General features: G+C 37.1%; 2 protein-coding genes across 12 annotated transcripts in view; one reads left to right on the top strand and one right to left on the bottom strand.

Annotated features, from left to right (window-relative positions):
* Dock7 (dedicator of cytokinesis 7) overlaps positions 1 to 24,568 on the top strand; it is a 186,940-nt gene that overhangs the window by 59,968 nt on the left and 102,404 nt on the right. For all 11 annotated transcript variants that reach the window (XM_036180182.1, XM_036180187.1, XM_036180185.1 and 8 more), the window contains exons 12-14: positions 1,511 to 1,653; positions 5,946 to 6,039; positions 7,284 to 7,446. In XM_036180182.1, the coding sequence (XP_036036075.1) occupies positions 1,511 to 1,653; positions 5,946 to 6,039; positions 7,284 to 7,446 (400 nt within the window). The remainder of the gene's footprint in view (positions 1 to 1,510; positions 1,654 to 5,945; positions 6,040 to 7,283; positions 7,447 to 24,568) is intronic.
* Positions 15,941 to 23,482, bottom strand: Angptl3 (angiopoietin like 3). Its single transcript, XM_036180192.1, has 7 exons — positions 22,935 to 23,482; positions 22,235 to 22,345; positions 20,975 to 21,089; positions 19,507 to 19,620; positions 19,142 to 19,237; positions 16,628 to 16,894; positions 15,941 to 16,276 (listed from the first exon to the last, which is right to left on the bottom strand). Exons 1-7 carry the CDS (start codon positions 23,427 to 23,429, stop codon positions 16,092 to 16,094), a joined length of 1,383 nt encoding a protein of 460 aa, XP_036036085.1. The 5' UTR covers positions 23,430 to 23,482; the 3' UTR covers positions 15,941 to 16,091.

Raw genomic sequence — 24,568 nt, 5'->3', positions numbered from 1 at the left:
GATTTTCCTTCCCTGATAGCTAATGACATTAAATGTGTGTCTGCTTGTTGTAGTCTTCTTTGGAGAGTACATATTTACATACTTTGGCCATTATTTAAATGTTTTTTAATTTTATCAGTGCTTGACTTTAAATGGGGGTTTTCCCCTTGTTATCGAAGTATTTTTCTGTAGTTGCTTGTTTCATTATTATATAACCATTTCTACTTGTAAAATCTAGTGATATCACTTTGATTCATGAATATAGCAATTTTAGTGCTTTGTGTTTTTCCTTCAGTTTAGCTAAAGGTTTGTGTGTTGACATTATTTTTCTAGTCTCTCGTTTACTCATTCCCAGTGTCCTTTTGTCGCTTTCTGTTTTCTTTGGGTTTTGTTTCTCATTCGGAAAAAGGTTTCAGTACATAGTGATCCTCATGACATGTTGTCATGGAGACATGGGGAGTCACACCCAGCTTCCTTAAACACGTAGTTCCTTAAAGTGTGAGATGAAATCACTGGTTTGAGAGTTTGTCTTCTTTATTTTAAATTTGAGTCTTGCTGTTAGCATAGACTAACAGCCTTGAATTTGCAGTTCCCCACCTTGTCTTCCAAGCCCTGGGATTGCCAACCTGTGCCGCCATGTCAGGATCAGATACTTGTTTTGATTGCAAGCATTTCTGGCCATCACCTCCCCTAGAGCCCTGCTGTCGCAGTGTCTGGTACACATGTTTTGGTGTGCTGCATCTCAGTACTTCTTACTTTCTAATTTCCTAGTAATGTTTAGGAAATGGGAGTTTTTTCACTTATGCATATTTGTGAATTCCCTATTATTCTTTTGTTGTTAATTTATAGTTTAATTATCCAGTTTTTGGGAAATACTTTGTTTTTATCCTTTGGTCTTTTCATATATTGTCTTATGTCTTGGAGAATGGTGTGTATTCTGCTTTTTAGTAGAGTGTGGTATAACTGTCCTTAGACCACATGGCTTACATATTTTTTAAAAGTCTTCTTTCCGTGTTAATCTTTAATATTGTTGTTCTTTTACTTCACAAAAATGGGATTATTTTGTATATGTGTTAGGCCTTGAATTTGCATTCCAGCAGCATACGTTTGCGGGGAGGAGTGGTAGCGGGGTGGAGGGGTATTATCCTGCCAAATCTTTGAACTTGCACCTTGTCTTTTGGATTTGTTTCCAGCTCAAATGCTGAGGCTGAGAGACCACTAATTACAGTTCGCTTTGGTGGGTACTTCATCATGGGGCATAGTTCTCTGTAGCTGATTGACTACATCGTTGGTCATACAGTTAGATCATGATAGGCCAGAGCCTCTGTATGGGCGAGATTGTAGAAGTGAGGCAGAAGACTCAGTCGGAACTCTTTCTTACTCCTTTCCTCAGAGCTGAATCCTTCTAGTGTAACCTGTAAGCTGAGGAAAACACAGCTTTTAGCACGAATGGATTGTTTCTCAGGTTGGGAAAGTTAGTTAAAACAGTTTGACATTTATGGAACTGACAGTCTTTTCTCCTCCTTGGCAGAGCGCAAAGGTTCTTGGTCAGAGAGGAGGAACTCTAGTCTTGTTGGTAGACGGTCTCTGGAAAGGACGACCAGTGGGGATGATGCTTGCAACTTGACCAGCTTTCGGCCTGCCACCCTCACGGTGGCAAACTTCTTTAAGCAGGTACGTTCTGTTCTGTAGGGTTCTGGGGAGGTGTTAGTACAGGGCCTCACTTCCGTTCGGGAGAGGGGTAACTCTTCTGTGTATGTCCATGCCGTAACACCAAGGACTTCTAACAACTTTGAGACTAAAAATGAATATGAGTAAAAACTAGTAAGACTATGAAGTAGTTGACATTGTACCTGTTTTAGCACTTACCTTATTTAAATGTTTGCATTGACATTTTTAATGCATCAAAAGTTGTCTCTCACACCTATATATTATCCAGTTGCAATAGTGAACTTATTTATTTTAATTGTTATTATCTTTAATTCTGTATATGCACATGTGTCTCTGTGTCTGGGCATGTGGGCAGGTGGTTGCAGAGGCCAGAGACATCAGATTGCTCTGGAGCCACAGTTAGAGGTGGTTGTGAGTCACCAGATTATGGGTGTTAGGAACTGAACTCGGGTCCTCCGCAAGAATAGAGCATGGCTGAGCCAGCTCTAGCCCCCAGGGCCTTTTCTTAAACACTGCTAGCTTGTGAATTTCCAGAGGGATTATGTGCTTCCTCACCTAGCATTTTCTGACCTTAGCTATCTTACCTATGGTTCATGGGATAGAATTTCCAGGCCCCATTTTGTGCTAAAACTTAGTGTTATGGAGGTAAAGTTGAGCAACCAATATATATTTTTTTCAACGAAGACATTTTATTCTCACAGATATTCTATCTACTTCAAAGCGAATCAAGTGTTTTTCACATGTCATTTCATGGAAATCAATTTAGTAGATAACACACAACTTAAAAGTAGAATTTAAAAAATCTAAAAAAAGTGCATTTCATATATTTAATTTAAATATTACTTCACAGCCCTCCTGTTCCCTCTGGTTTTATGTGAATGCACTTGTATATGTTCTATATACATTGGGTTTTGATGTCAAATGTGTTTTGTTTGGTTTTGGTTTTGGTTTTTCGAGACAGGGTTTTTTGCTGAAATTTTGGTGCCTGTCCTGGATCTCACTCTATAGACCAGGCTGGCATCAAACTCACAGAGATCCACCTGCCTCTGCCTCCCAAGTGCTGGGATTAGAGGCGTACGCCACTGCCACCCAGCCAAATGGATTTTATATTGTGAATCATGATTTAAAAAAAAAAAAAATGTGTTTTATGTGACCAGATGACCCAAGATTATGGAAGAATGAGAAGATAATTCTTATTAGTGTGACAGACTAGTGAGGTATACCAACCATAAATTTTGGGGCAGATTAAAGAAAATGCTAAGAATTATCTCTGTGTCCCTCCTTCTGAGGTGTTATTCTGAGTGGAAGGAGCAAACCGTGACCTATGGTGTGTTGTAAGAGGATAGGAGCAGAATGTTTGTGCTTTGAGTTGGTAAAGTCCCCCTGAAGCTCTGGTCTGCCCACAACTCTGAGAGAGTGGATGGAGGGGACGAGTGAGGAGAGCCTTCAGTCCAAGGGCTTTGTACTGTGGACAGAGGTGGAGATGTGAGAAAGTGCTTGGCCAGACCCAGGGACCGAGTAACCGTGTGACCACCTTACAGATGGACAGTTCCCTCCGCCACCTGCTTGGCTGCAATGTCACGTCCTTCCTGTTGACACTGTAGTCAGCTCTTCAGTGAACTGGTACTGTAGCGTTCACTGAGCAAGCCGTCCACCCCATTTCTACTTACTCAGTTAATAGTTTCTGAGCATTTGCTGTTTAACAAAATTACATTTAAAAAGTAACTTTAATTTTTTTAGGATTTATTTTATATGTATGAGTGTTTGGCCTGTGTGTACATATGTGCGTGGTACCAGTGAAGGCCAGGAAAGGGTATCAGATCTTCTGAAACTGGAATTACAGGTGGTCTTCAGCCACCATATGGATGCTGGGAATTGAACCTGAGTCCTTTTGTAAGTCTTCTAAGCCACTGAGTCATCTTTCCAACCCCTAAAAATAGCTTTCCATTAAAGTATTATTTAACAGATATAAAACATAACAGGTAGTCCACATTAATGGTAAAATTTAATGTTTTATTGCATGTGTATGTCATATAATGTTTTTGTAGGTTAAACATTTTTAGCTCCTCAATTTTGGTTATATCTTTATTTATCTATGTATTTTGAAATTGGAGTTCATCATTCTGATCTATAATCATTCGGTTGGATGGTCACACTCTAGTTGGTTTTGGTTTTAGTACTAGCAGTCGGATACTGCGCAAAATGGTCATAAAAAGTTAAAAATAAATGATTGCTTGAAACACGGCAGTGTAAAGCTTTGCAGTTGATGTTCTTTACTGAAAATATTTAGCTATAAATATGTATTATTTTTATAAGTATTTTTAAATAGCTAGAAAATTATATATCACAGAAATACAAATTAAGTAAAAAGCAGAGACTGTAGTTTTATTTACCAAAGTAGAATTCAAACAATAAATGAGATTAAGCTCCACCCCCATCTTATGACCAATTACTCTCTGTAGCTGTAGTGGTATAATTAATCATGTAAGGTTCCCAAAGTGTCAACCAAAGTTATTAGAAATATACAGAGGCTTTAAAACAAAAGTAAATCCATACAGTGGTCGTAAAGACATTTGTTTTATACATTAGTAATATTGTTTTGCCTCAGGAGTACACAGTATTAAACAAGCAATCATGTGGAGAGTGTCAGCTTGACCACTCTAGTGAGCTCAGCTCGTTCCCATGTTCAGAAGTTGGCTGATCAGCTGATCTAGATTGGTTTCTAGGAAAAGTCGTCTTTTCCATCCTCTAGTAGAGGCAGAAATTCAAGAGAGGGTGAGCTGGGTTGTGTGAATGTTGTATAGGTCTCAGTTTGGGTATTTGCTCAGTAACGAGAGGGAGGTACATCGCTAAGCATGGGAAGGAGATTTTGTCTACCCAGTAAAAGGCAGTCATCACTAAAGAGTGGGGGCTACCTGGGCGTGGGTGGTGAAGGCATTTAATCCGAGCACTCAGGAGGCAGAGGCAGGTGGGTCTCTGAGTTTGAGGGCAGCCTGTTCTACAGAGCAAGTTCCAGGACAGCCAGGGCTACACAAACTCTGTCTCAAAAAAACAAAAACAAAAACCAAACAAAGGAATGGGGCTAGTAATATAATTTAATGCACTAAGTAAATAAAAGTAAGTCTAGAGATAACCTTGAGTGTCTTAATGAATAAAGAATGAAGATCTATATTCTGTGCTTAGTAAAGAGAATATACTGTTTTAGCAGCTAATGGAAATTTTAAATTAATTAATCATATAAGGCCCCTGCCTTTTATTTTTTGATTTTTCTAGATAGGGTTTCTCTGTGTATGGTTGTCCTGGAACTGTCTGTAGATCAGGCTGGCCGCGAACTCAGAGATCTGCCTGCCTCTGCTTCCCAAGTGCTGGGATTAAAGGTGTGCGCCACCACCTCCTGGCTTGAATTTTATTTTATAAAGCTATATTTTCTACATGTAACTCAGTAAAAGAACTATTTTAGAGGTAGTCATCCAAAATAGACACTGTTTAGACACTGAAATCATTTCCCCAAGTAATGGCACAAGGGAGTTCTGTTTCCCATGCTGTAAAAATGGGAGCCGGCAGAGAACCTAAGAGACTGAAATATGTCCCAATCACTTACAGTCCAGGCAATACTCAGACATGACAGTAAAGCACATTAAACAAGCAGGTAAAGATTTACTTTCTAATAAACTATTAAAATCAACCTAACTGTTGTAGTTGAAGGAAAAAATAAACACAATTTGGTGTTTCTTTCTCTCTCTCTCCCTCTGCTTTTTCATCATCAGTTATGGTCATCTGGAGTTCTCTCTCTGGTCTTCACATCAGGACAGTTGTGCTTTTCCTCACCTCATTATATTTGTTATTTATTTTTGTGAAAATGTAACCTATCTGAAGATTCTGCATTTGAGATGTTTTGGCATATCAAGTTAAAATAGATGATCTAAATCATGGCACATGTAATTGTCCTGTGTGCTTGTGTTTGTCTTCTTTGGTTCTTTTTTGTCTGCATTCTTAGTTCTTTTACACCTACCTTTGATTTGTATTGGTTGTCTGTATACTAGATGCCCTATGACACTTCATGGGCTAAGTCATAGATCATGACTATGTACATAAGTTAAAATGGTTGGTAGCATTATACATGTCAGGTTTGAAAACAAGAGACAGGTAGGGAAGATATTTAATAACTACGTTAATCTTACACTCTGACAGCACTATATGCCAAAGTCATTGCTTATTTGCAAACACTAAAAATTTATTTCCCATTTCCTACTTTTGTTTTATTAAGTACTTTTTCTTGGTATCATTGAAATCAGGAAGGAGACCGCTTAAGCGATGAAGATCTGTACAAGTTCCTTGCTGATATGAGAAGGCCATCTTCTGTCTTACGGAGGCTGAGACCAATTACAGGTATTTTCAGGTTTTGAGTGATATGGTAGTTGCCACCAATAGCTATTTGCCATCATGTAACCCTTTCCCGTCTGTCTGGACCACACTCCTTCCTGTGCTCAATGCATGTCAGTGTTTTTCGTCTCACTGCAATGTGGGCCAACAATTTGGATTCAGAATTCAGAACCATTATTAAATGAGCTCTAAAATGAGAATGATGAATTATAATTGTGACTTAAAGTGCATGTTGAACAGTAAATATTCAGAAACAGGTCACTGTCACTATTAGAACAAACAGTCTAGAATAGAACTGACCAGGAGTCTGCTAAGCCAGATGTTAACATCTGTGGGAAGAAGAGCTAAAAATCAAGTCACTTCCTTTTGAAAGTTTGGTTAGTTCTGTGCTAGAGCCTATCTGTTCTCGTTTTTTGACTACTCAGGGTTCTCTGGGTAGCCCTGGCTATCCTGGAACTTGCCCTGTAGACCTGGCTGTCCTCTGAGATCTACCTGCCTCTGCTTCTTGAGTGCTGGGATTGAAGGTGTGCATCAACACACCCAACTTGCTGTTTTGTTCTTGAACTCTTCACTTCCCATTCATTCAGATAGCATTACTATTTTACATGCACTAATGCATGGATAAGTCTTTTTTTGGTTTTAAAGCTGAGGATTGAACCCAGGGCCTTGTGCTTGCTAGGCAAGTGCTTTACCACTGAGCTAAATCCCCAACCGGATAAGTAATTTTAACAGCTGAATCTTGATAAACTGGAGTGATTTCAAAATCTAAGTTCTTAATAATTTGATTTCTATACTGCTCATCACAGATTTTTATAAAATAATACCAAAGTCCTACTAGGAACATATTACCTGTGTTAGTAAACATTCTGTTGCTATGGCAGATTGCTTCAAATGAGAATAAATTACCTAAAATTGGTCAACTTAGAAGGAGGGATGCTTTGGCTCACTTTTCAGAGCTTCCAGCCTTGGGGGAGCACTTTGTTTTGGGGCCTATCCTAGAGCCGAACACTTGGGTGAAACTGCACTGGGTGAAGCAAAGCTGCTTAGTTTATGGTGCCTGGAAGTAGATGGAAGGACCAGCAGCTGCTTCTCAGGGGCACACTTCTGGTGATGGAACTTCCTTCCGCTAGGCCCTACCTCCTCAAATCTCTGCCATGCCCTAGTTGAGGAGTCTTTGGGAGGCACTTCAGACCCAAGGGTAGCCACAGAGCATTTATGTTCACATTGACTTTGCAATGTATTTCCTGCAGCTCAGCTGAAGATAGACATTTCTCCTGCACCTGAAAATCCCCATTATTGCCTAACCCCAGAGCTGCTTCAGGTGAAGCTTTACCCTGACAGCCGAGTCAGGCCCACCAGAGAAATTCTCGAATTTCCTGCCAGGGATGTCTATGTTCCAAACACTACTTACAGGTAAGATACACAATTTTTGTGAATGCTGAGATAAAATACTATATATTCTAATATTAAAGTAGAACTAGAATGAAACTTTAAAAATCTTACGTATATTTATCACTTTTTCCACTTCTTACAGCACAGTTTTATAAATAATTGTCATATATGTAATAAGCTATACCTGTGTGCCAGGTGTAATGTTAATTACCTTACAAAATATAACCCTCATATTCTAGGCAATTAACCTGATGGATAGAGAAATTTAAAATCTTGTTGAGTATCACATTTTAGTTTGGTGGTAGCCAGCATTTAATTTTGGGGCTGTTTGGTTAAAACATTTGTGCTGCAAATTTATGTTTCCTCAGATGTTTAGTATTAGTAGAATTTTGGGTCACAGATGACTCTAATATATATGCTTCTGACATCATGTTGTCAGTACTCAGTACTTGTGGATTATGTGCTATTTAGAGAGCAGTAGGCTGTTACTACGTCCAGCTTCTCGGGCTAGACATTATGCACCTGCAGGCTAGGCCATTTGCACATACTGCGTGAGAACAAGGTTTGTTCATTCATTCGTTCGTTCGTTTGTTCATTCATTCATTTTCTTCTGAGATCAAGACTTGACATGTGCATTGGGAAACCTAACAGGGTGGCTCAGAGGTCATCTAAATAGAATTTGAGTTTCAGTCTGGACTCACACACCATCCTGATAGTACTACTGGTAGCACGAATCTTGCCAATTCCTCAGCTGATCCTATTTCCTCAAACTGGAAGCCTCCAGAATGAATCTCAGCTGAACTGCTGCTCCAAAGTCTAAAAGCTTAACTAGCTCTGGTTCCTGGTCTTCACGCCTTATATACCTTTCTGCTTCTTGCCATCACTTCCTGGATTAAAGGCTCTTGTTACCACACCTAGCTGTTTCCAGTGTGGCTTTGAACTCGAAAAGATCCGGATGGATTTCTGCCTCCAGAAGGCTAGGATTAAAGGTGTGTGTGTGCCACCATTTTCTGGCCTTTATGTCTGTCTAGTGGCTGTTCTGTTCTCTGACCCCAGATAAATTTATTAGGGTGCACAATATTTTGGGGAACACAATATCACCACACTAACTGTCATTTCCTGAACTACTCAGTCCCAATTTTTGGATCATTGTGCTTTTAGTTCTTTTCTTACCTACATTTCATTAGGTCAACAAGTTATTTAGATTCTACTTTTAAAATGTCCCTCCAGTCCAGTACTTTTGACCATTGTGCCTTTTTAAAACTCTAGTGTAAGTTACCATATAGAGCAGCACTGCCAGGTAGAAATATCATGAAACGACACTTATAATTTAAAATTTTATAGTTGCTCTGTATTTATAACCTGGTGGAAATAATAATTTCAGTTGTTTTTTAAGAACAGTATAAATACCACATAGTGCAGAAATAATACTTTGTGTTTTCTTCTGTCTTCAACATCTTGTGTGTCTTTTAGCCATGTGTGGTTGGAGACCTCCATGTTGTATGGCTGCTAACCTCATACTTTGCTGTGTTTTCTAGGTGATTCTATTTCCATTCTTGTCTCGGTTCTTGACACTGCAATAACAAGACTTTGACACATTATAAACCAGACCTTTTGTGAGTGGTTTCTATTAAAAGCAGAGAATGTATTTATTTTCTTAAAGTAGTGTGTTAGATTCTCCATAACCTGTCACCTTCCTTCTCTCATACTTTGTCTTCTCACTGCATTTCACCTCAGTGACCTCCTGCTTGTCCTTGAACAAAGTCAGTTTTGCTGAATAACTTGCCATCAGAGTCCCTTGGCCTTTTGGTTTGCCTCTTGTCTTTCCGCACTTAGACACTGCTTCCTCAAGGCTCTCAGCCTCCATACTGCTCACTGTTCTGCTCATCACTCCAGCTCCTTCCTTCCTACACCATTATTGGGGTGTGTGCATAATTATGTCAATATTGTCTCAGTTGAACAGATTACTGTAAAGGGCAAGGACTTCTATTTTATCCATTAACTTTACTTTCAGCATCTGGAGTATCCTAGAACATAGAAAGCATACAATAAAATAGTTATTCAGTGAGTTAAAAATAGAAAGCTAGAGTAGTAGAAGAATGGGGTTTTCAGTCATGAATATGGCTATTCCTGTGCCACTTTTACTTCTTGAGTGGTTTAGGAAAAGTTACATATTGACTACTCAGGGATTTTTTCAGTATTTGTTGTTGTTGTTGTTTGTTTTGTGTTAAGACAAAGTCTCTGTGTGACAGTCCTGGCTGTCCTGGAACTCATTCGGTAGACCAAGTTGGCCTTAAACTCACAGAGATCTACCTGCCTCTACTTCCCCAGTGCTGGGATTAAAGGCGTGCACCACCACTGCCCGGCATACTCAGTTTTTATAATAAAACATGAGGCATTTGGCTTCTCTTGGAAGGGTGCAGAGCACACATTATTCCATGGAATTGATAGTTGATGTGAGTGAATTCCTGGAGCTTACATCTTAAGAACATACACATATACATACGTGTAGCATTTAAAGGATGAAAAGTAATACAAAGCATTCCATGAGTTATATATGAGACTACTAATTTAGTTATATATGAGACTACTAATTTAGAGGCCTTCACCTCTGCTGCCCTCCCAGGAGAGCGGATTCTGCAAGAAGACCTACAGTTTGTGTTTCTCCCTCTTACCTTTGCTTGAAGTACTTCAGAGTCAGAGAAAATAGGAGTTAGGAACTTTGAGTTGTCTTTTGGATCATGTTTCTGCTTATCACTGTTATTTAATTACATTTTACTATTTTTGAAAGAGTCATATGAGTATGCTTAAAGTTCACAGAGTAGAATAAAACTTACAACTGAACACAGATCTCAGTTCTACAGCCAGCCTACCCCTGTACAGATGCCAAAGTTCATCTTCCAGCTAAAGGCCTCTTCCGGCTCCCTGTGTCAGTGTTAGCTGTGTGTGTATTATAAACTTCTCATGACTGAGTGGCGTAGATGACTGAATTTTGTTCCTGTGTTTTCTGCAGCTTGTTCTCCCCTCTAGAATGGTTATTTTGTCCTTCAGCCTTCCATGTTTTGTCATTAAAACTTGCTGACACATCTGGCAGTGCAGTGGAGAACATCAGGTGGCCAATCCTTTCCTGTCTTGAAGCTGTTGTACAGTGGACATTTTCTAAGCTTGTGAAGCTATGTGTAGTTTTCTAGTATGACTAGAAGACAATTTATCATTATCCTAGAGGTTCTTTACCATTACTTGTTATCCATTATTTACCATTGTACTAGAGATTTTTTTTTTTAAAACTCACAGGGGGAGTCATATTTCCCATGTTTTTCTTTCCAGATGTATTTATTTTACTGAAAACTTTCAGAATCTTCTTAATTATGATGTATGGAGGTACTTTCAAAAATGTACCTGATAGTGTTTTTATTTCATTTGTTTATTTTTGAGATGGGGTCTTCCCAGGCTGTCCAGGATGGCCTCTTCTGGCCCCTGGGCTCAGGCGATCTCTCACCCCAGCCTGTCCACTCAGTGCCTACAAGTACACGTGCCCACACTTGGTGGTTAAATTTTTGAATCTTCATTCCTAGATTGATAGTTTTGCTAGTATAGGGTTCTAAGTTGTAAATTATTTTTGCTAGCAGTTTGAAAATGTAGCTGCTCTCTTGCCTATACGTGGTGGTTTTTGAGTAGTCTTATACTGTATTTACAAACTTTTTGTATCTTATGGTTCTTCAAAGCAGTAGTTACCAACCTGTGGATCATGAGGGGCCACATATCATATATCCTGAGTATTAGATATTTATAGTATGATTCATACCAGTAGCAAAATTACAGTTAGGAAGTAGCAACGAAAATAATTTTATGATTGAGGGTCACTATAGCACAAGGAACTGTATTAAAGGATCACAGCATTAGGAAGGTTGAGAACCACTGCTCTAAAGGAGTTTTCCAATTATTTTCTTTATTCCTTATGTTTTAAAATTTCATGTTGATACTACTTATTATTAGGTAATAATTATTTAGTACCTGTTATTCTAATTATTTTAATTTAAATTAGTTTATTCAGTTTCATAGGCATCTTATAAATTTCATAATTTTGGAGTTGTTATTTCTGTATATGAGAAAAACATTAAGCTGGGACTAAGAGGTTTATTTGGTTTGAAATCTAGGTATTGCTTCCTTTTCCATAATCTTCATACTACAGGACAAAAAGATATGCAACATATATAACTGCAAGTGTCATGAATACAATAAAATATTCTCATTTCTGGATTGTTGTTTGATACATTTATTAAAGCATGCCAGAATGATTTTATCTTATATTTTTGACTCAAAATGTAGCTGAAGTTTTCCTGTGTCCCAACTGGCCCATGATCAGGACAAATCTCTCTCACCAGCCAATCCTGCAGCCATTTGGACCCAAATAAACACACAGAGATTTATATTAATTAAAACTGCTCAGCCATTAGCTCAGGCTAACTATTGACTAGCTCTTACACTTAAATTAACCCATAATTCTTATTTATGTTTAGCCACGTGGCTTGGTACCTTTTCTCAGTTCTGCCTTCACATCTTGCTTTCTCTGTGTCTGGCTGGTGACTGCTGACTCTTCCTAGAATTCTCTTCTCTTCTTGTCCCCCCTATACTTCCTGCCTGGCTACTGGCCAATCAACATTTTATTTATTAACTAATCAGAGCAACACATTCACAGTATACAGAGTGATATCTACAGCATCAAAATCTGAATCATTATTTTCTATAATTTTTAATGTGGGCATGGTATAATGATATAAATGACATGTAGAGAATATCTATATTAATTAGTAGAAGCTAGGAACACTTGAGAAAATCATGTTATAGAAGTTAAATGGACTTGATGCAGGCCTTACCAAGTGAGGACAACCTTGCTGAATGAGGCTTTTAGGTGTGTGTCCAGTTTTAATGTTCATACCCGCCTGATGGGGATGACAGATAAACACATCGAAGATTGAAGTGCATCTTACACATTATAAAGGATATGATTTTGCTTTTACTTTGTGCAAATTATGTAAATATGTAGTAGTAATTACTTGAAGTAATTTGCTTATTTGGATTTGCTTTTGGTTTTTATTATTTGAAATGGTTAGTATTGGTAAGGACTAATTGGTCATCCAAAAACTATAGATTGGTTCCTATGCTAGGGTTATTTAAAACTGAGATCAATTGGCTTTCCCTCAATATGGGAAAATGGAATCCCGTGTGCCCTAGAAATGAATGCATTACAGAGCCTTAGAGAGAGTAGTTTGAGAAGCTTGAAGACACTGGACTTCAGAGGTATAAGTATATAAAAGGAGGGATGGGGCTGGTGATAGAGCTCTTTGTATAAAAGTACTTACTATGCAAGCCTGTGACTGAAGTTTGATCCCCTAAGAGCTGTTGTGGGGGAGGGGCCCATTTTCCATAGCTGTCTTCTGATTTCTACATATGGACCATGCATATGCCTCCCCTCCCCCTAATAATAAAATACAGAATGTAAAGGGAGGCTGTGAAAGTTAGCATTGGCCAGTTTTGTACTTTTGCTGGGACCTTTAGTGTCCATGGTACTGATAACCATGTGTAGTTTTTGAGACAGGATGTTGATATGTTGCCCAGAATGCAGGGTTCTTCTGTCTCTCCTTCCCAGGTCTGAAATTACAAGTGTAGACTGCCATGTTTAGATGACAGACTTTTTTCTGTGTAGCTGGTCAGCTGGTTTTCAATACAGTTGAACGAGAAGAAGCCCAGTCTTTTTAATCCTTTACAGTGGTAAATGATATGTAGATACATAGATATCTTAGCAATCATGTAAGTAAGGTCTGCATCAAATGATTGCTTATGCTATCATATTATCAGATAAAAGATCCTGTGTAGATGCTACGTTAGGATAAGCAGATAATGAGACCTTTCTTACTGGGATTTTATTAAATGTTTGAAATTGCTTAGGCGTTTGTAGCTCCCTTCTTACTTGTGTTTCAAATCATTTCTTGATGACTACAGTAGCCTTTGACTTGTACTAGATCAAGGTACATCTAATTGAGCAAATCCTTCTGTCTTATTGACATCTACTTTTTGAGACATGTCCACATAGCACATGATATTCTTGGCAGACTGTGAGAGTTGCCCTCTTTCCCAACAATAGCCTTAGTTGTGATTGCCTGTTGAACTTTTGTATCTTTGTTTTTCTAGCTAGTTCTTTTTTTATTTTTCAAGTGTGGCTAGCAAATGTGGTGTAACTAAGGCTGTAAGAGAGACTGGTAATTATTAGTGTGAAGATCAAAGTAAAAGCTTGCAGTTTGTATGATGCTGCCCTTTGCAATTGGTTATATGGATGTCCTCCTCTTCATAAAACCCAGTAATCCTGCTGTCTGTGAACTGGTCGTTCTGTTATATATGAAATTCCAAACACACACACATGCACGCACGCACACACACACACACACACACACACACACACACACACACACACACACGTAAAGAGATTAGCGTAATAATTCCTGGTTTCCTCATTTTATCAGTTGCTGCATCACTGCATTTTTAGACATTGGAGTGTCCCTCTGTGACAGGTGTGGACTCCAATAGTCACAATAACAAACGTTAGTTTTAAAACCTACTTTGAATTGAATGCAGTTTTCTCTTGAGTTGTTTGAGAAGCTTATAATGAACCAGTTCAACTTCTTCCTAATGTTTTATTTCAGGGAACAGCTTGGCTAGTCAGACCAGGTCAGTGAGAGCACATGGGGATCACGTGACACTTGCTTCTTATATAGCTTGTCCTTGTGTTTTGGTAGATCTCTCTTTGCAGAGTAATTCTTGTTTTTTTGTTTTGTTGTTGTTGTTGTTGTATTTGTGAATCCTATGGGCTTTCTTTCTTTTTTATACTTTTTTTTGTTTGTTTGTTTTTGTTTTTCAAGACAGGGTTTCTCTGTGTAGCTTTGCACCTTTCCTGGAACTCACTCTGTAGACCAGGCTGGCCTCAAACTCACAGAGATCCTCCTGTCTCTGCCTCCCGAGTGCTGGGATTTAAGGCGTGCGCCACCAGAGCTTTCATTTTTTGAATAATACTTCAGTTCATAAAATATATAGGTTAACAAAAGAAATCAATTATGTTGAATTAAAGTGTTAAAAATATTTATTAATAAATTAAACTAAAGCATTCTGTCCTCTGATATAATAAAAAAAACCCTATTCTCTAAGTGATATTTTAAGATAGCCATAATAGTTGGGATATAAAAATGTTTGCATTCTCAGTATCAGAATTCTTATATATTGCTAATACTGCTTTTTTTACATTCATTTTTAAAAAAGATTTATTTATTATGTATACAGCATGTATGACCAGAAGAGGGCACAAGACCTTATTACAGATGGTTGTGAGCCACCATATGGTTGCTGGGAATTGAACTCAGGACCTCCAGAAGAGCAGTCAGTGCTCTTAACCTCTAAGCCATTTCTCCAGCCCCTTACATTCTTATTTTAATATGAATGGTACTGAAAATTAAGGAAATCTATCAAAACAGTGAGTTGAGAGGCCAGTTTCCTAGCACTTTCATATTGCCACCCACGTGATTTTAAAAAGTTAGGGTGGTGGTGTGCTATCCCAGGCTCCCAAGGGAGAGATAAAGTCCCAGAAACAGGAGTAGCCTGCAAAGAGTTCTGTTCATTTACCCTAAAAATTAAACTATTTCCACCAAAAGTGTTTGTATAGATTATTTTCTTAAAGGAGTCTGAACAGTGATAACCTAAGATCTGGTTTTTAAAAATAGTATGTGTTTATTTAAAGATACTGTTTATAAGATCATTTAAGTACTTTCTCTGGCCATGAGCACCCAATGAGGCAGGATTGGCATGCGACCATCCCTGTTTACGGTGTTGTAGACTGGAGATAAGCAGCAACAGTTCTACACTTAAAGTAGTTCATTCAGTAAATCTGATCATTTGAACTGTAGCAAACAGGTTTTATGGTTTAGATGGAATTCTTTGTTATGTTTTCTAAAACTCAGTTGAAACTTCACTGTATGAAGGCATGGGTAGGGACTTGTTAACCCTTCTTTCGTAACCCTTAACCACACAGTTGACACCAATTGAGTAATTTTGCCCTAGGTGATTTGCACCCCAGAGAAGAACACTTTGGACTTTGCTGAAGGGGGATTGTTTGGTGACTTTCAGTTTTCAGGACTGCGGTGTCAGAGAAGCATTCAGTAGTGCACACAGAAGGGTGTTTCTTGTGGGCGTTAGTGGTGGGGACAGACACTTGAGGTGACACTATTGTTCTGTACAGAAGGTAGAATATATAAGAGTATAGATTTGGAGTAAGTTGTATAAATATTGGCTGATGAGTACATCTCTACTAACGTATTAGTAAACTAACTGCCATGAGTTATGTTACTAGGAAGATGTCCATATGAATACCTACTTATTGTAGTATGAAAAAATACATAGATAGATTATACAGTAGCAGGTGGCGATGGAAAGAGAAATGTGTATACTAGCTCTTGGTAGGAGATTTTACAGTTGTTGGGATGGTGTCTAATCTTAACAGTGATCTAATTGAAAATTCATTTATAAATCTTTCCATTAAAGGTTTAATAACAAATTATTATATTAGAGTAATCTGGGAGGATTTTAATATTTAATTTATTGGCCTTTTAATTTGTCTCAGTTCATTTAAAGCTGTCTAAATTGGTGGGCTGAATCATCATTTTGGATGACTTGATAGAGTGTAATTTTCCATTCTGAGGCCTCCAGTAGATCCCTCTTCTCCTGTCTGGCTTGGATTTGGCTCTGGGTTTGTGATATTTACCATTTAGGTTGTTTTCTCCACATACGTCATGCCACCACCAGCCTCCTAAAGAAGACAGACGTGTGATTTAATTAGATAATGCCTTCTATCTAGTAGCTGTTAGATGTTTCCCATGGTTATATCTTTATTCCATATAAATGATATTGTAGGTGCATGTATCTCAATATTTATTAACCTGTGTAACTCATATACATCATCAAAATAGAGTGTCTGAGAAGCATCACAGGTAAAATAGCCACCTGAACCGGAGTTAGCACTTAAAACTACAATCATATTTTTGTCTTTGGAGAGAATGCTTACTTGAGATTAGTATTTTTAAAAATTGATATTATAGATAATAGTTAAAACTTTAGCGGGATACTTTAAAGAAAAAAAGTGTTTGCATTACTGAAATACCTGAGTAACTTTCTGGACAGTAGAGCTGTCCCTTTGCTCTGTGATCCCATGTAGAAAACATCAGATCTCTGTGTCCTGGGAGTCCCTCGGGAACATTGCCAGCAGTCTCAGCCAGATGTAGCGTATAGTTGGTTTCGTGATTTCCCAGGTGAAGGGAATATTCAACATAGTGCTTGCTTTCTTTCCAGTCTTGTAGCTCGAGTCGTAGGATGTAGTTAGACTGGTTCACTATGGCATAGATCTTCTCTAGGCCCAGCCAAAATTCTCCTAAAGAGAAGTGGAGGTGGGTGGGGAACCCCTGTGTATTGTTAACTGCAGATCAAGTCCTGATTGACCGTTTGTCTTTGTGTGTGCATACGCCAGGCTCTCACCCTTTAGCCCAGACTAGCCTCAAAATTGAGATCTTCCTGCCAAAGCCCCTCCAGTGCTGTGATTACATGTATCATGTTCCCAGCCCAGTTTTTAAAGTTATTTTCAATTCATTAAAAAAAAATGAATCGTTTTAGTCCTGACTCCTTGGTTTCTTTGAAGTCTTGTAAAGCTTTTATGTTATTGGTGTTGTGGTGTGTGTTTGTATTGTTAATTAACACTTGGGAGATAGAACAGAAAGAATTGTTCAGTTCTCAGCTATTTTTAACGCCATACTGGGCTACATGAGACCTCATCTCAAAAACCCAAAACATCCTTTCTAGAGCTTTTATTAATGCACACTTTTGTGAAACTCATGTCTGTGTCTGGGTATATGCACCATTCCTCCCTCCCTTTCTCTTTCCTTCTGTTTCTAATCTGTCCATCCATCCATTTGTTCGTTCATTCATTCATTCATCCATTTATTTATTTATACTTTCTTTGAGTTCTGAGCACTGAATCTGACTTCATGCATGTTGGGGAAGACTCTCCCACTGAACTATACCCCAAGTACAACTGTCCATTGTTTTCGTGTGACTTTTTCCTCCCTTGTTAATTAAACCTGTATTTAGTCTATATTAAAATTGTGTCGTGATAAACCCCAACTTTGCTTCAAAAATGTGTTTTACAAAATGTTTTATATATGAGATATTACATTATTATAGGTATTTTTAGGTTTGGTTATTGATAGAGTAATATCTCACTCATACCTCCTTATGTATATCAGATGTTCATTAATATGCCTATATTCAGTCAAGAGAATGTTTTCATAAATTCAGTTTCGGGTAATAGTGATATCATTTTTCTCAAATGTGAAGTTAGTTTTTTTAATAGAAAAAGAATCTCATAAAAAACATTAGATTTGAATCTTTTGTTATTAGTATTTTTCCTCTATAATTAAAACTTTTCATTTGGAATTAAAAACAGTAATGTAAGTAGATCATTATGCAACCTATAATTAATGACAAAAATAAATATTTAATTATTGCTGTTGAGTTAGGAAAGTTCACTAATTCCATAAATGGAATTAGTTTCTGATTAGAAATAAATGAGCATTCTGAACTGTCAGTCTTTTATTTTAGTGTTAAACTCAATCTTCTTTTTTTTTTTTTTAGCTGAGGACCAAACCCAGGGCCTTGCGCTTGCTAGGCAAGCTAAACTCAATCTCATATAAGTTAGAACTACAAAATATCACTGAATAGACCTTCTTTTCAGGGATTTAACTAGTACTGTGAATAGAGAATTTTAAAATAATCAAGTAGTACTGATTAAAAATTTTGGTATAATAACAGGTGCATTCTACTCTTATAAATGAATACTTACACATTCACAAATGTTCATAATGTGGTTTTTGGATTTTATCTACTGTTTATTTTATATTGTTTTGCTTAGTTTTGTGATCAAAATAGAATATTCTGCATTAAGTCTATTATTACAGAGAACCACAGTTCTTATACTACTTGAATAGTTAAAGTTAGTATTTAAGTAGCTAGACACTATCTCTGATGGTTCCCATTGAGCCAGCTCCTAGAGTCCTATGTCTGTTCTGTTTCATTTTTTTACTTCAATTACTTTCTTTGAGCTGCTGGGGATCAGTCCAAGTGTTGTGCTAGTCAAGGGCTCTGCCCCAAGGTATACCTCCTACTCCATTTTAACTTGTATTACTTTATACTTAAAATATCAATTGAAGAGTACTATAATGCTATCTTTGCAGCTCATTCATAGCCTTACCACTCTCTAAAGCCCACACTACTTACTGTTTTCCTTACTAACAATTATAATCATGAACTATTGAATTAAATTTCAACAAGCCTACTTAAAAGCAGACATGTAGTAGTGATAAGTTCAGTTAAAATACTTGTAATTGCTAATATGTATTTATCAATCTGTTTTATGAAGGTGTTTTTTTTTGTTTATTGTTACATTTCCACTGCCCGTTTTATAATTGTTTAATTATAATGCTTTTTTTTTCTTTGAGAAAGGGTCTCAGTATGTGGCCCAAACTGGCCTTGAACTTTCAATCCTCCCGTTTCAAGCCTGTATCAGTACATACAGTCAGTATTGTTATTTCACAGATAGATTAATAATGTAAGGAAGTCACTGTACCATCAAACCTCCCAAAACCGTTTTTGTAGTTCTCCCATGTCTCGTTGAAGTTTTGTGACCCGTCTTTTCGGTGTTGAATTAATGTCCATGGACTACCTGGAGGGCATGAATGAATGTAGTTATTTTCAGTAGATTATTGTTGATGAGAAAAATGACTACGTTTTGAGTTTGGTTTTAATTGGTGGCTTTGTGAGGTGATTTGTTAATTTGGTACTATATAGTCAAGTAATGTATTTCATTATTTATTATGGTCCCCAATTTGCATGATAGTCCCGTTCTATAAGTTGATAACAGGCTTAGTCATGGTACTAGGCGATGAGTATCTTGAATTTACGTCAGCCCATTCTCTGCTTAGGAGGCTGTACCTGATTGGGTGTCGCAGTACACATGAAACACTTGAGCGCTGCTTGGTCTGATGGCATACACGCCGCTTGCGTGTTCCCCTCTGTTATAAATGGCAGAGCAGTCAGCAGGAAGGCCTAGAATTAATAAACATAATCATCCCATATTTAGGAAGAGAAGTCTTTTTGGAGCTTGACATTTCATTGCTACTTCATGGAATTGGTGTGAATGTTCAGTAATGTTTATGCAAAGGTATGTTTATTAGACGGCAAGCTATCCAAATAACATTAAAATAACGTTTCCAACTTACTTATTCAAAAGAAAATCCACAAAATGAGAACTTTTAAAAGCATTATTATTTTTGTTAGGCATAGTAAGAATGTTAAGTAGCAGAAGTTTAGTTTACTAGAATCAACAGATGTGTAGAAGCCGTGAACATACAGGAAGAGAGCAAACAGGTAAAAATAACTGTTGGGAACATATCATTTTGCTCAAGACTGGCTAGAAATAGTGATTTTGCTCCCTGGAACTTCTGTTATATCTGTCAAAGATTTTCTTAAAAAACATTTATTATTTATTATGTTCACAGAAGAGGGTGCCAGATCTCATTACAGATGGTTGTGAGCCACCATGTGGTTGCTGGGAATTGAACTCAGGACCTTTGGAAGAGCAGTCAGTACTCTTAACCTCTGAGCCATCTCTCCAGCCCCTCTGTCAAAGATTTTAAGCAGACAGGAAAGTAGAATTTTTGAAGAGAGTTCCATAATCTTTGAGTTTTTAGAAGTATATTTTTTCTTTATATACATGAATGTTTTGGTTTTTTCAAGACAGGGTTTCTCTGTGTAGCTTTGTGTCTGGGCTGGCCTCGAACTCACAGAGATCCACCTGCCTCCGCTTCCTGAGTGCTGTGATTAAAGGCGTGTGCCACCACCACCTGGCTACCTAAATGTATTTTGTTTGTTGCATTTGAAAGTAATTTTTAAATAATGATCTTTGGCCCCTTGCATAGTTTTCCACATTTCTTATAAACATAAACGTATTCCTTTTCTACAACTGCAGTATTATTTTTAATCCATGAAATTAGTATAATTTTTGGTTTTTTGAGACAGGGTTTCTCTGTGTAGCTTTGAGCCTTTCTTGGAACTCGCTTTGTAGACCAGGCTGGCCTCAAACTCACAGAGATCTTCCTGCCTCTGCCTCCTGAGTGCTGGGATTAAAGGCATGTGCCACCACTGCCCGGCCCATGTTTTTAGATTAGCTTTATATCTTAATGCCATATACAGTGTTAAAATGTTGAAAACAACAACAACAAAACAAAACAAAACAAAAAAAAAACAAAAGAAAAGAAAGAAAGAAACTCAAAAAACCAGGATCCAATTAAGTTGACAGTTTGGTGATAGCATTTGATATATATGTCTTTTTACTCTTTTAGTCTAGACCAGGTCCTAAAAGTAGGGAATTTTATAGAGAAAACCCACCAGGTTATCTTACCATCTTGTTGTATGGTTTTTGTTTCATTCGGCTGAAGAGGGGGAGTAGTTCTTGGTGCTCTTGATTTAGAAGACAGGGAATTTTCTGTGTGTTCTTGAATACCAGTCTTTCTGAGCTGATAAAAGAATATAAATCTACTTTTAAAATGCTGGTGTATATATAATTAGGGAATTCTGGGTAATGATATCAAAAGTACAATGATGTACACATTGTCTTTCAGTTTCTAATGTTACTGTTTTTTATGTTAAGAGCAATAAACAAGGCTGGAGATACAGCTCAATGGCAGGGTGCTTGCTGAGCATGTGCAAAGGTCTGACCCCAGTTCTGCAAGGGAATAAAGAGGAATAAACAGTGCTTTCCAGAAGGTATAGATATTCTGTTCTTGAGACATTTAACCAAGTGTATTATTTAATAAATATCAAAATTAAGAGAACGAAGCAAACAAACAAGAGAGACATTGATTAACAAACCAGTAAGGCTCTATGCTTTGCTTAAGATACTTGAATACATTCTCTTTCTAACTGTGAAGATCACAATCTTAGCCAACTTTATTAACTTCTGTGTGCTGAATATGATATTGCCATGGTCATTTCAAATGTTGAGTGCCTACTATTTGTCATATAGTATTTTGTATGAAGTGTTTTGTAGATAAAGTAATAGAAAAAGAATCTCAGGTTCATAGGTCTTTCAGTTTAATTCAGGGATTTATGCTAAATATAAAGATGTTGAGAAAAATGTGGTGGCTTTGGGGGGAATACCTTTTTGATTAGATGGCTTGGGACAGCTTCATTGAACATCTTGTATTTGATGGAAGTATATGAGAAGTGCAGATACTAGAAAAAAGCATTCTAGAAAGAGGCCCTAGGGGCAGTGTGTTTAAAGTACTTCAGGACCAGCAAGGAAGCTAGTGGATGAAATCAGTAGTAAGAGGATGAAGGACCAGGTCAGCACAGGCTCTGTGAGTAATGATGAGTAAGACAGAGAGCTACTGTGGAGGTTTTGAGCAGAATAGATGACCTGATTTAAAATTTCATAGGATCACATTAATGGAATAAGCTATGTATCCTTTTTTCTCCAGTTCTACATGATAAGCTGAGCTGTTATCTTTATAGGACATGTGGGGAAGCTGAAAGACAGGTAGGTTAGTTGCCAGTTGCACAGAAAGTTTTGCCAGCAGATGATTAGCTGTGGAGTGCTGTCTTAACAGCTCTTGTTTAACAGCTAGTACCACAGATTGGACATAGCCTTAGACTGACTTACCTGGTTTTCTATTTCTTTTATCTGATTGTGCTGTTGACTTAGTTGTTTATATTGTTCTTCCACAGTCTGGAGGAGGTCTTTGATGCTGTTATCTTGCTGTTCTACAAAACTCTGCACACACAAATTGTAATTTGTTTAAAATTTCCTCTGTCTTCCTAAGTTTTTATTTGTACAGTCATCTAATTTTAAGTTAGTAGTGGGTTAGAAAAGTAAACATTGGCTGTCATTGTCTTATTTTTTTCAAGTAATATGTAATTTTGTTCTTATCTTAAAAAATTGCCATATCTAAAATTTTCTGAGTTTTATTTAAACTAAAAGAAACAATGTTTCAAAATAATCAGAATATACCATTTTCTATATTAATCTATTTTTGTTCATGGAAGAATGGTTTTAAATTTAAATTTCTTTTAATTTTTTATCTCTAGTAATTAGCAGTAACATAATAATTGAATGTTATAAATTTTACTACTTAACTAATATTTAATTATATGAAATATAAATTTTAACTCTTATCAAATATAATATTAGGGAAGCAAAACTTGAATAGAAGTTACAGTGGAAAATTTTATTTCCAAGAGAAATTTCTTTCTGGAAAAAATGAAGTATTTTAGTAATGTAGCAGAGTATTTAAAATAGCATGTCATAAAAATGTAATTAAGAAAGCCCACATGACAAACAGCACACCGTGACGCCCACTCACTTTAAGCGATGTCACCTCAGGGTGCTCCTGAGCCCCAGGTTGGCTTTGCATTAGATTCGTTAGCTGCTCCTCTAGTGCACCGACTTTCTGTTGAAGTGCCATTTTCTCTTCTAGTAGGGTCTCAAGTTTTGTGTTGAGTTCCAGTGACATATTCTTTACCTCCTCATTTCTGACTCGTAGTTTGGATGTAGTTCTTCTTAGTTCCTTTTCCTCTTCTTTGATTTCATTGGTTTGAAGTGATAGGTCATAAAAAGATTGATCAAATATGTCGAGTTTCTGAAATATGTCATTAATTTGGCCCTTTGTCTTATGGACAAAATCTTTAAGTCCATGTCCCAGCTGAAGGAGGCCATTGGCTAAAATTTTGACATCATCTAACATAGCAAATCTTGATTTTGGCTCTAAAGATACAGAATCAAATGATGAATTGTCTGTATCAATTTTGGAAGAAATTACTAGAGGAATAATAAAAAGAAATATTTTAATTGTGTGCATTTTTTTTGTCCCAATTATTCAATTTCAAGTAATTTGGAAGTACTTTCTCCTGTACAGAGAACTGAATCTCTTGACTTTATATAAACGACTATTTGCAATATGCACACAGCTGGCGGGTGAATGTAGTTAACCATTAAACTGTGCTAACTTGCACGAATGTAACCCTCCCCCATGTTGAGTTAGATCAATGGGAAATGAGCAATTAGCAGGAGGTAATTTGAAAAATTGTTATTTAGTTACATTTGCTGTACTGAGAGTTATACTTTCAGTATTAAGGTATCTACCTATTTTTAAAAGTTCATATTAATATTTCTTTTACTACAAGAGATTTACAAATAAACCTTAACTTTTTATGGGTTTGTCATTAAAATTGAGGAAAAGTAACTATCTGTACCCCCACTTTAGTTCGTTTATTCTGGAAACAGCCACTGTTCCCCAGAAGCCTGTGTGAAGCCTTTCCCAGCCCTTGTGGTGGTCTGTGGCTGCCATTGCTATTGCTTGTGTTACTATACACTGTATACGCCAACATGGAACTATGTATTTCTTTTTGTCACTATAGCTACTGGTTAATGTCTTTAGTTAATGCGTCTTAACCATTCTTGTGTGTTATTACAAAATTTCCAGCATAGTGTCAATAAAGACATTCTCTCCCTTTCCATTGTTTTCATATCTGTATGTCACAGTCTCTATTCCATGTGGAGTAGCAGTAGACACGTGAGCATTTGGATATGAACTAGAATTAAATCTTAGTGCTTCCAATGGCAGAGATTTGCCCATGATACATTTTTCTGAAGTTTATGAACTTAGTAACAATTTTGTTACTGTAAATTTAACCAAACTAAAAGTTAATAGTCTATTTAAGAGCAAATGTTCCAGTGTCCTCAATTGATATTAAATGGAAAATTAATAAGCACTTAAGTTATGAGTGGTTATCCTTAGTATTAATACAAATCATTTGGGAAAATTGACGTGGTAAAATCACTACCATGTGTAGTTCCAGAATCTCACACTGTTGTCTGGTCCTAAAAGCTAGCTCTAGTGTTTTGGCCTTAAAAAAATTATTTATTTCCCCATGCATCAGTTTCATCATTTGTTAAGGTAATTGTCCTATGTGATTTGTAGCTTGGTTTTGTTTTAAG

This window comes from Onychomys torridus, chromosome 2 (genome assembly GCF_903995425.1).
Source record: "Onychomys torridus chromosome 2, mOncTor1.1, whole genome shotgun sequence".
In the NCBI taxonomy this organism is placed as follows: Eukaryota; Metazoa; Chordata; class Mammalia; order Rodentia; family Cricetidae; genus Onychomys; species Onychomys torridus.
Note: the sequence above shows the minus strand (reverse complement) of the source record. Positions and strands in the feature narration are given on the sequence as shown.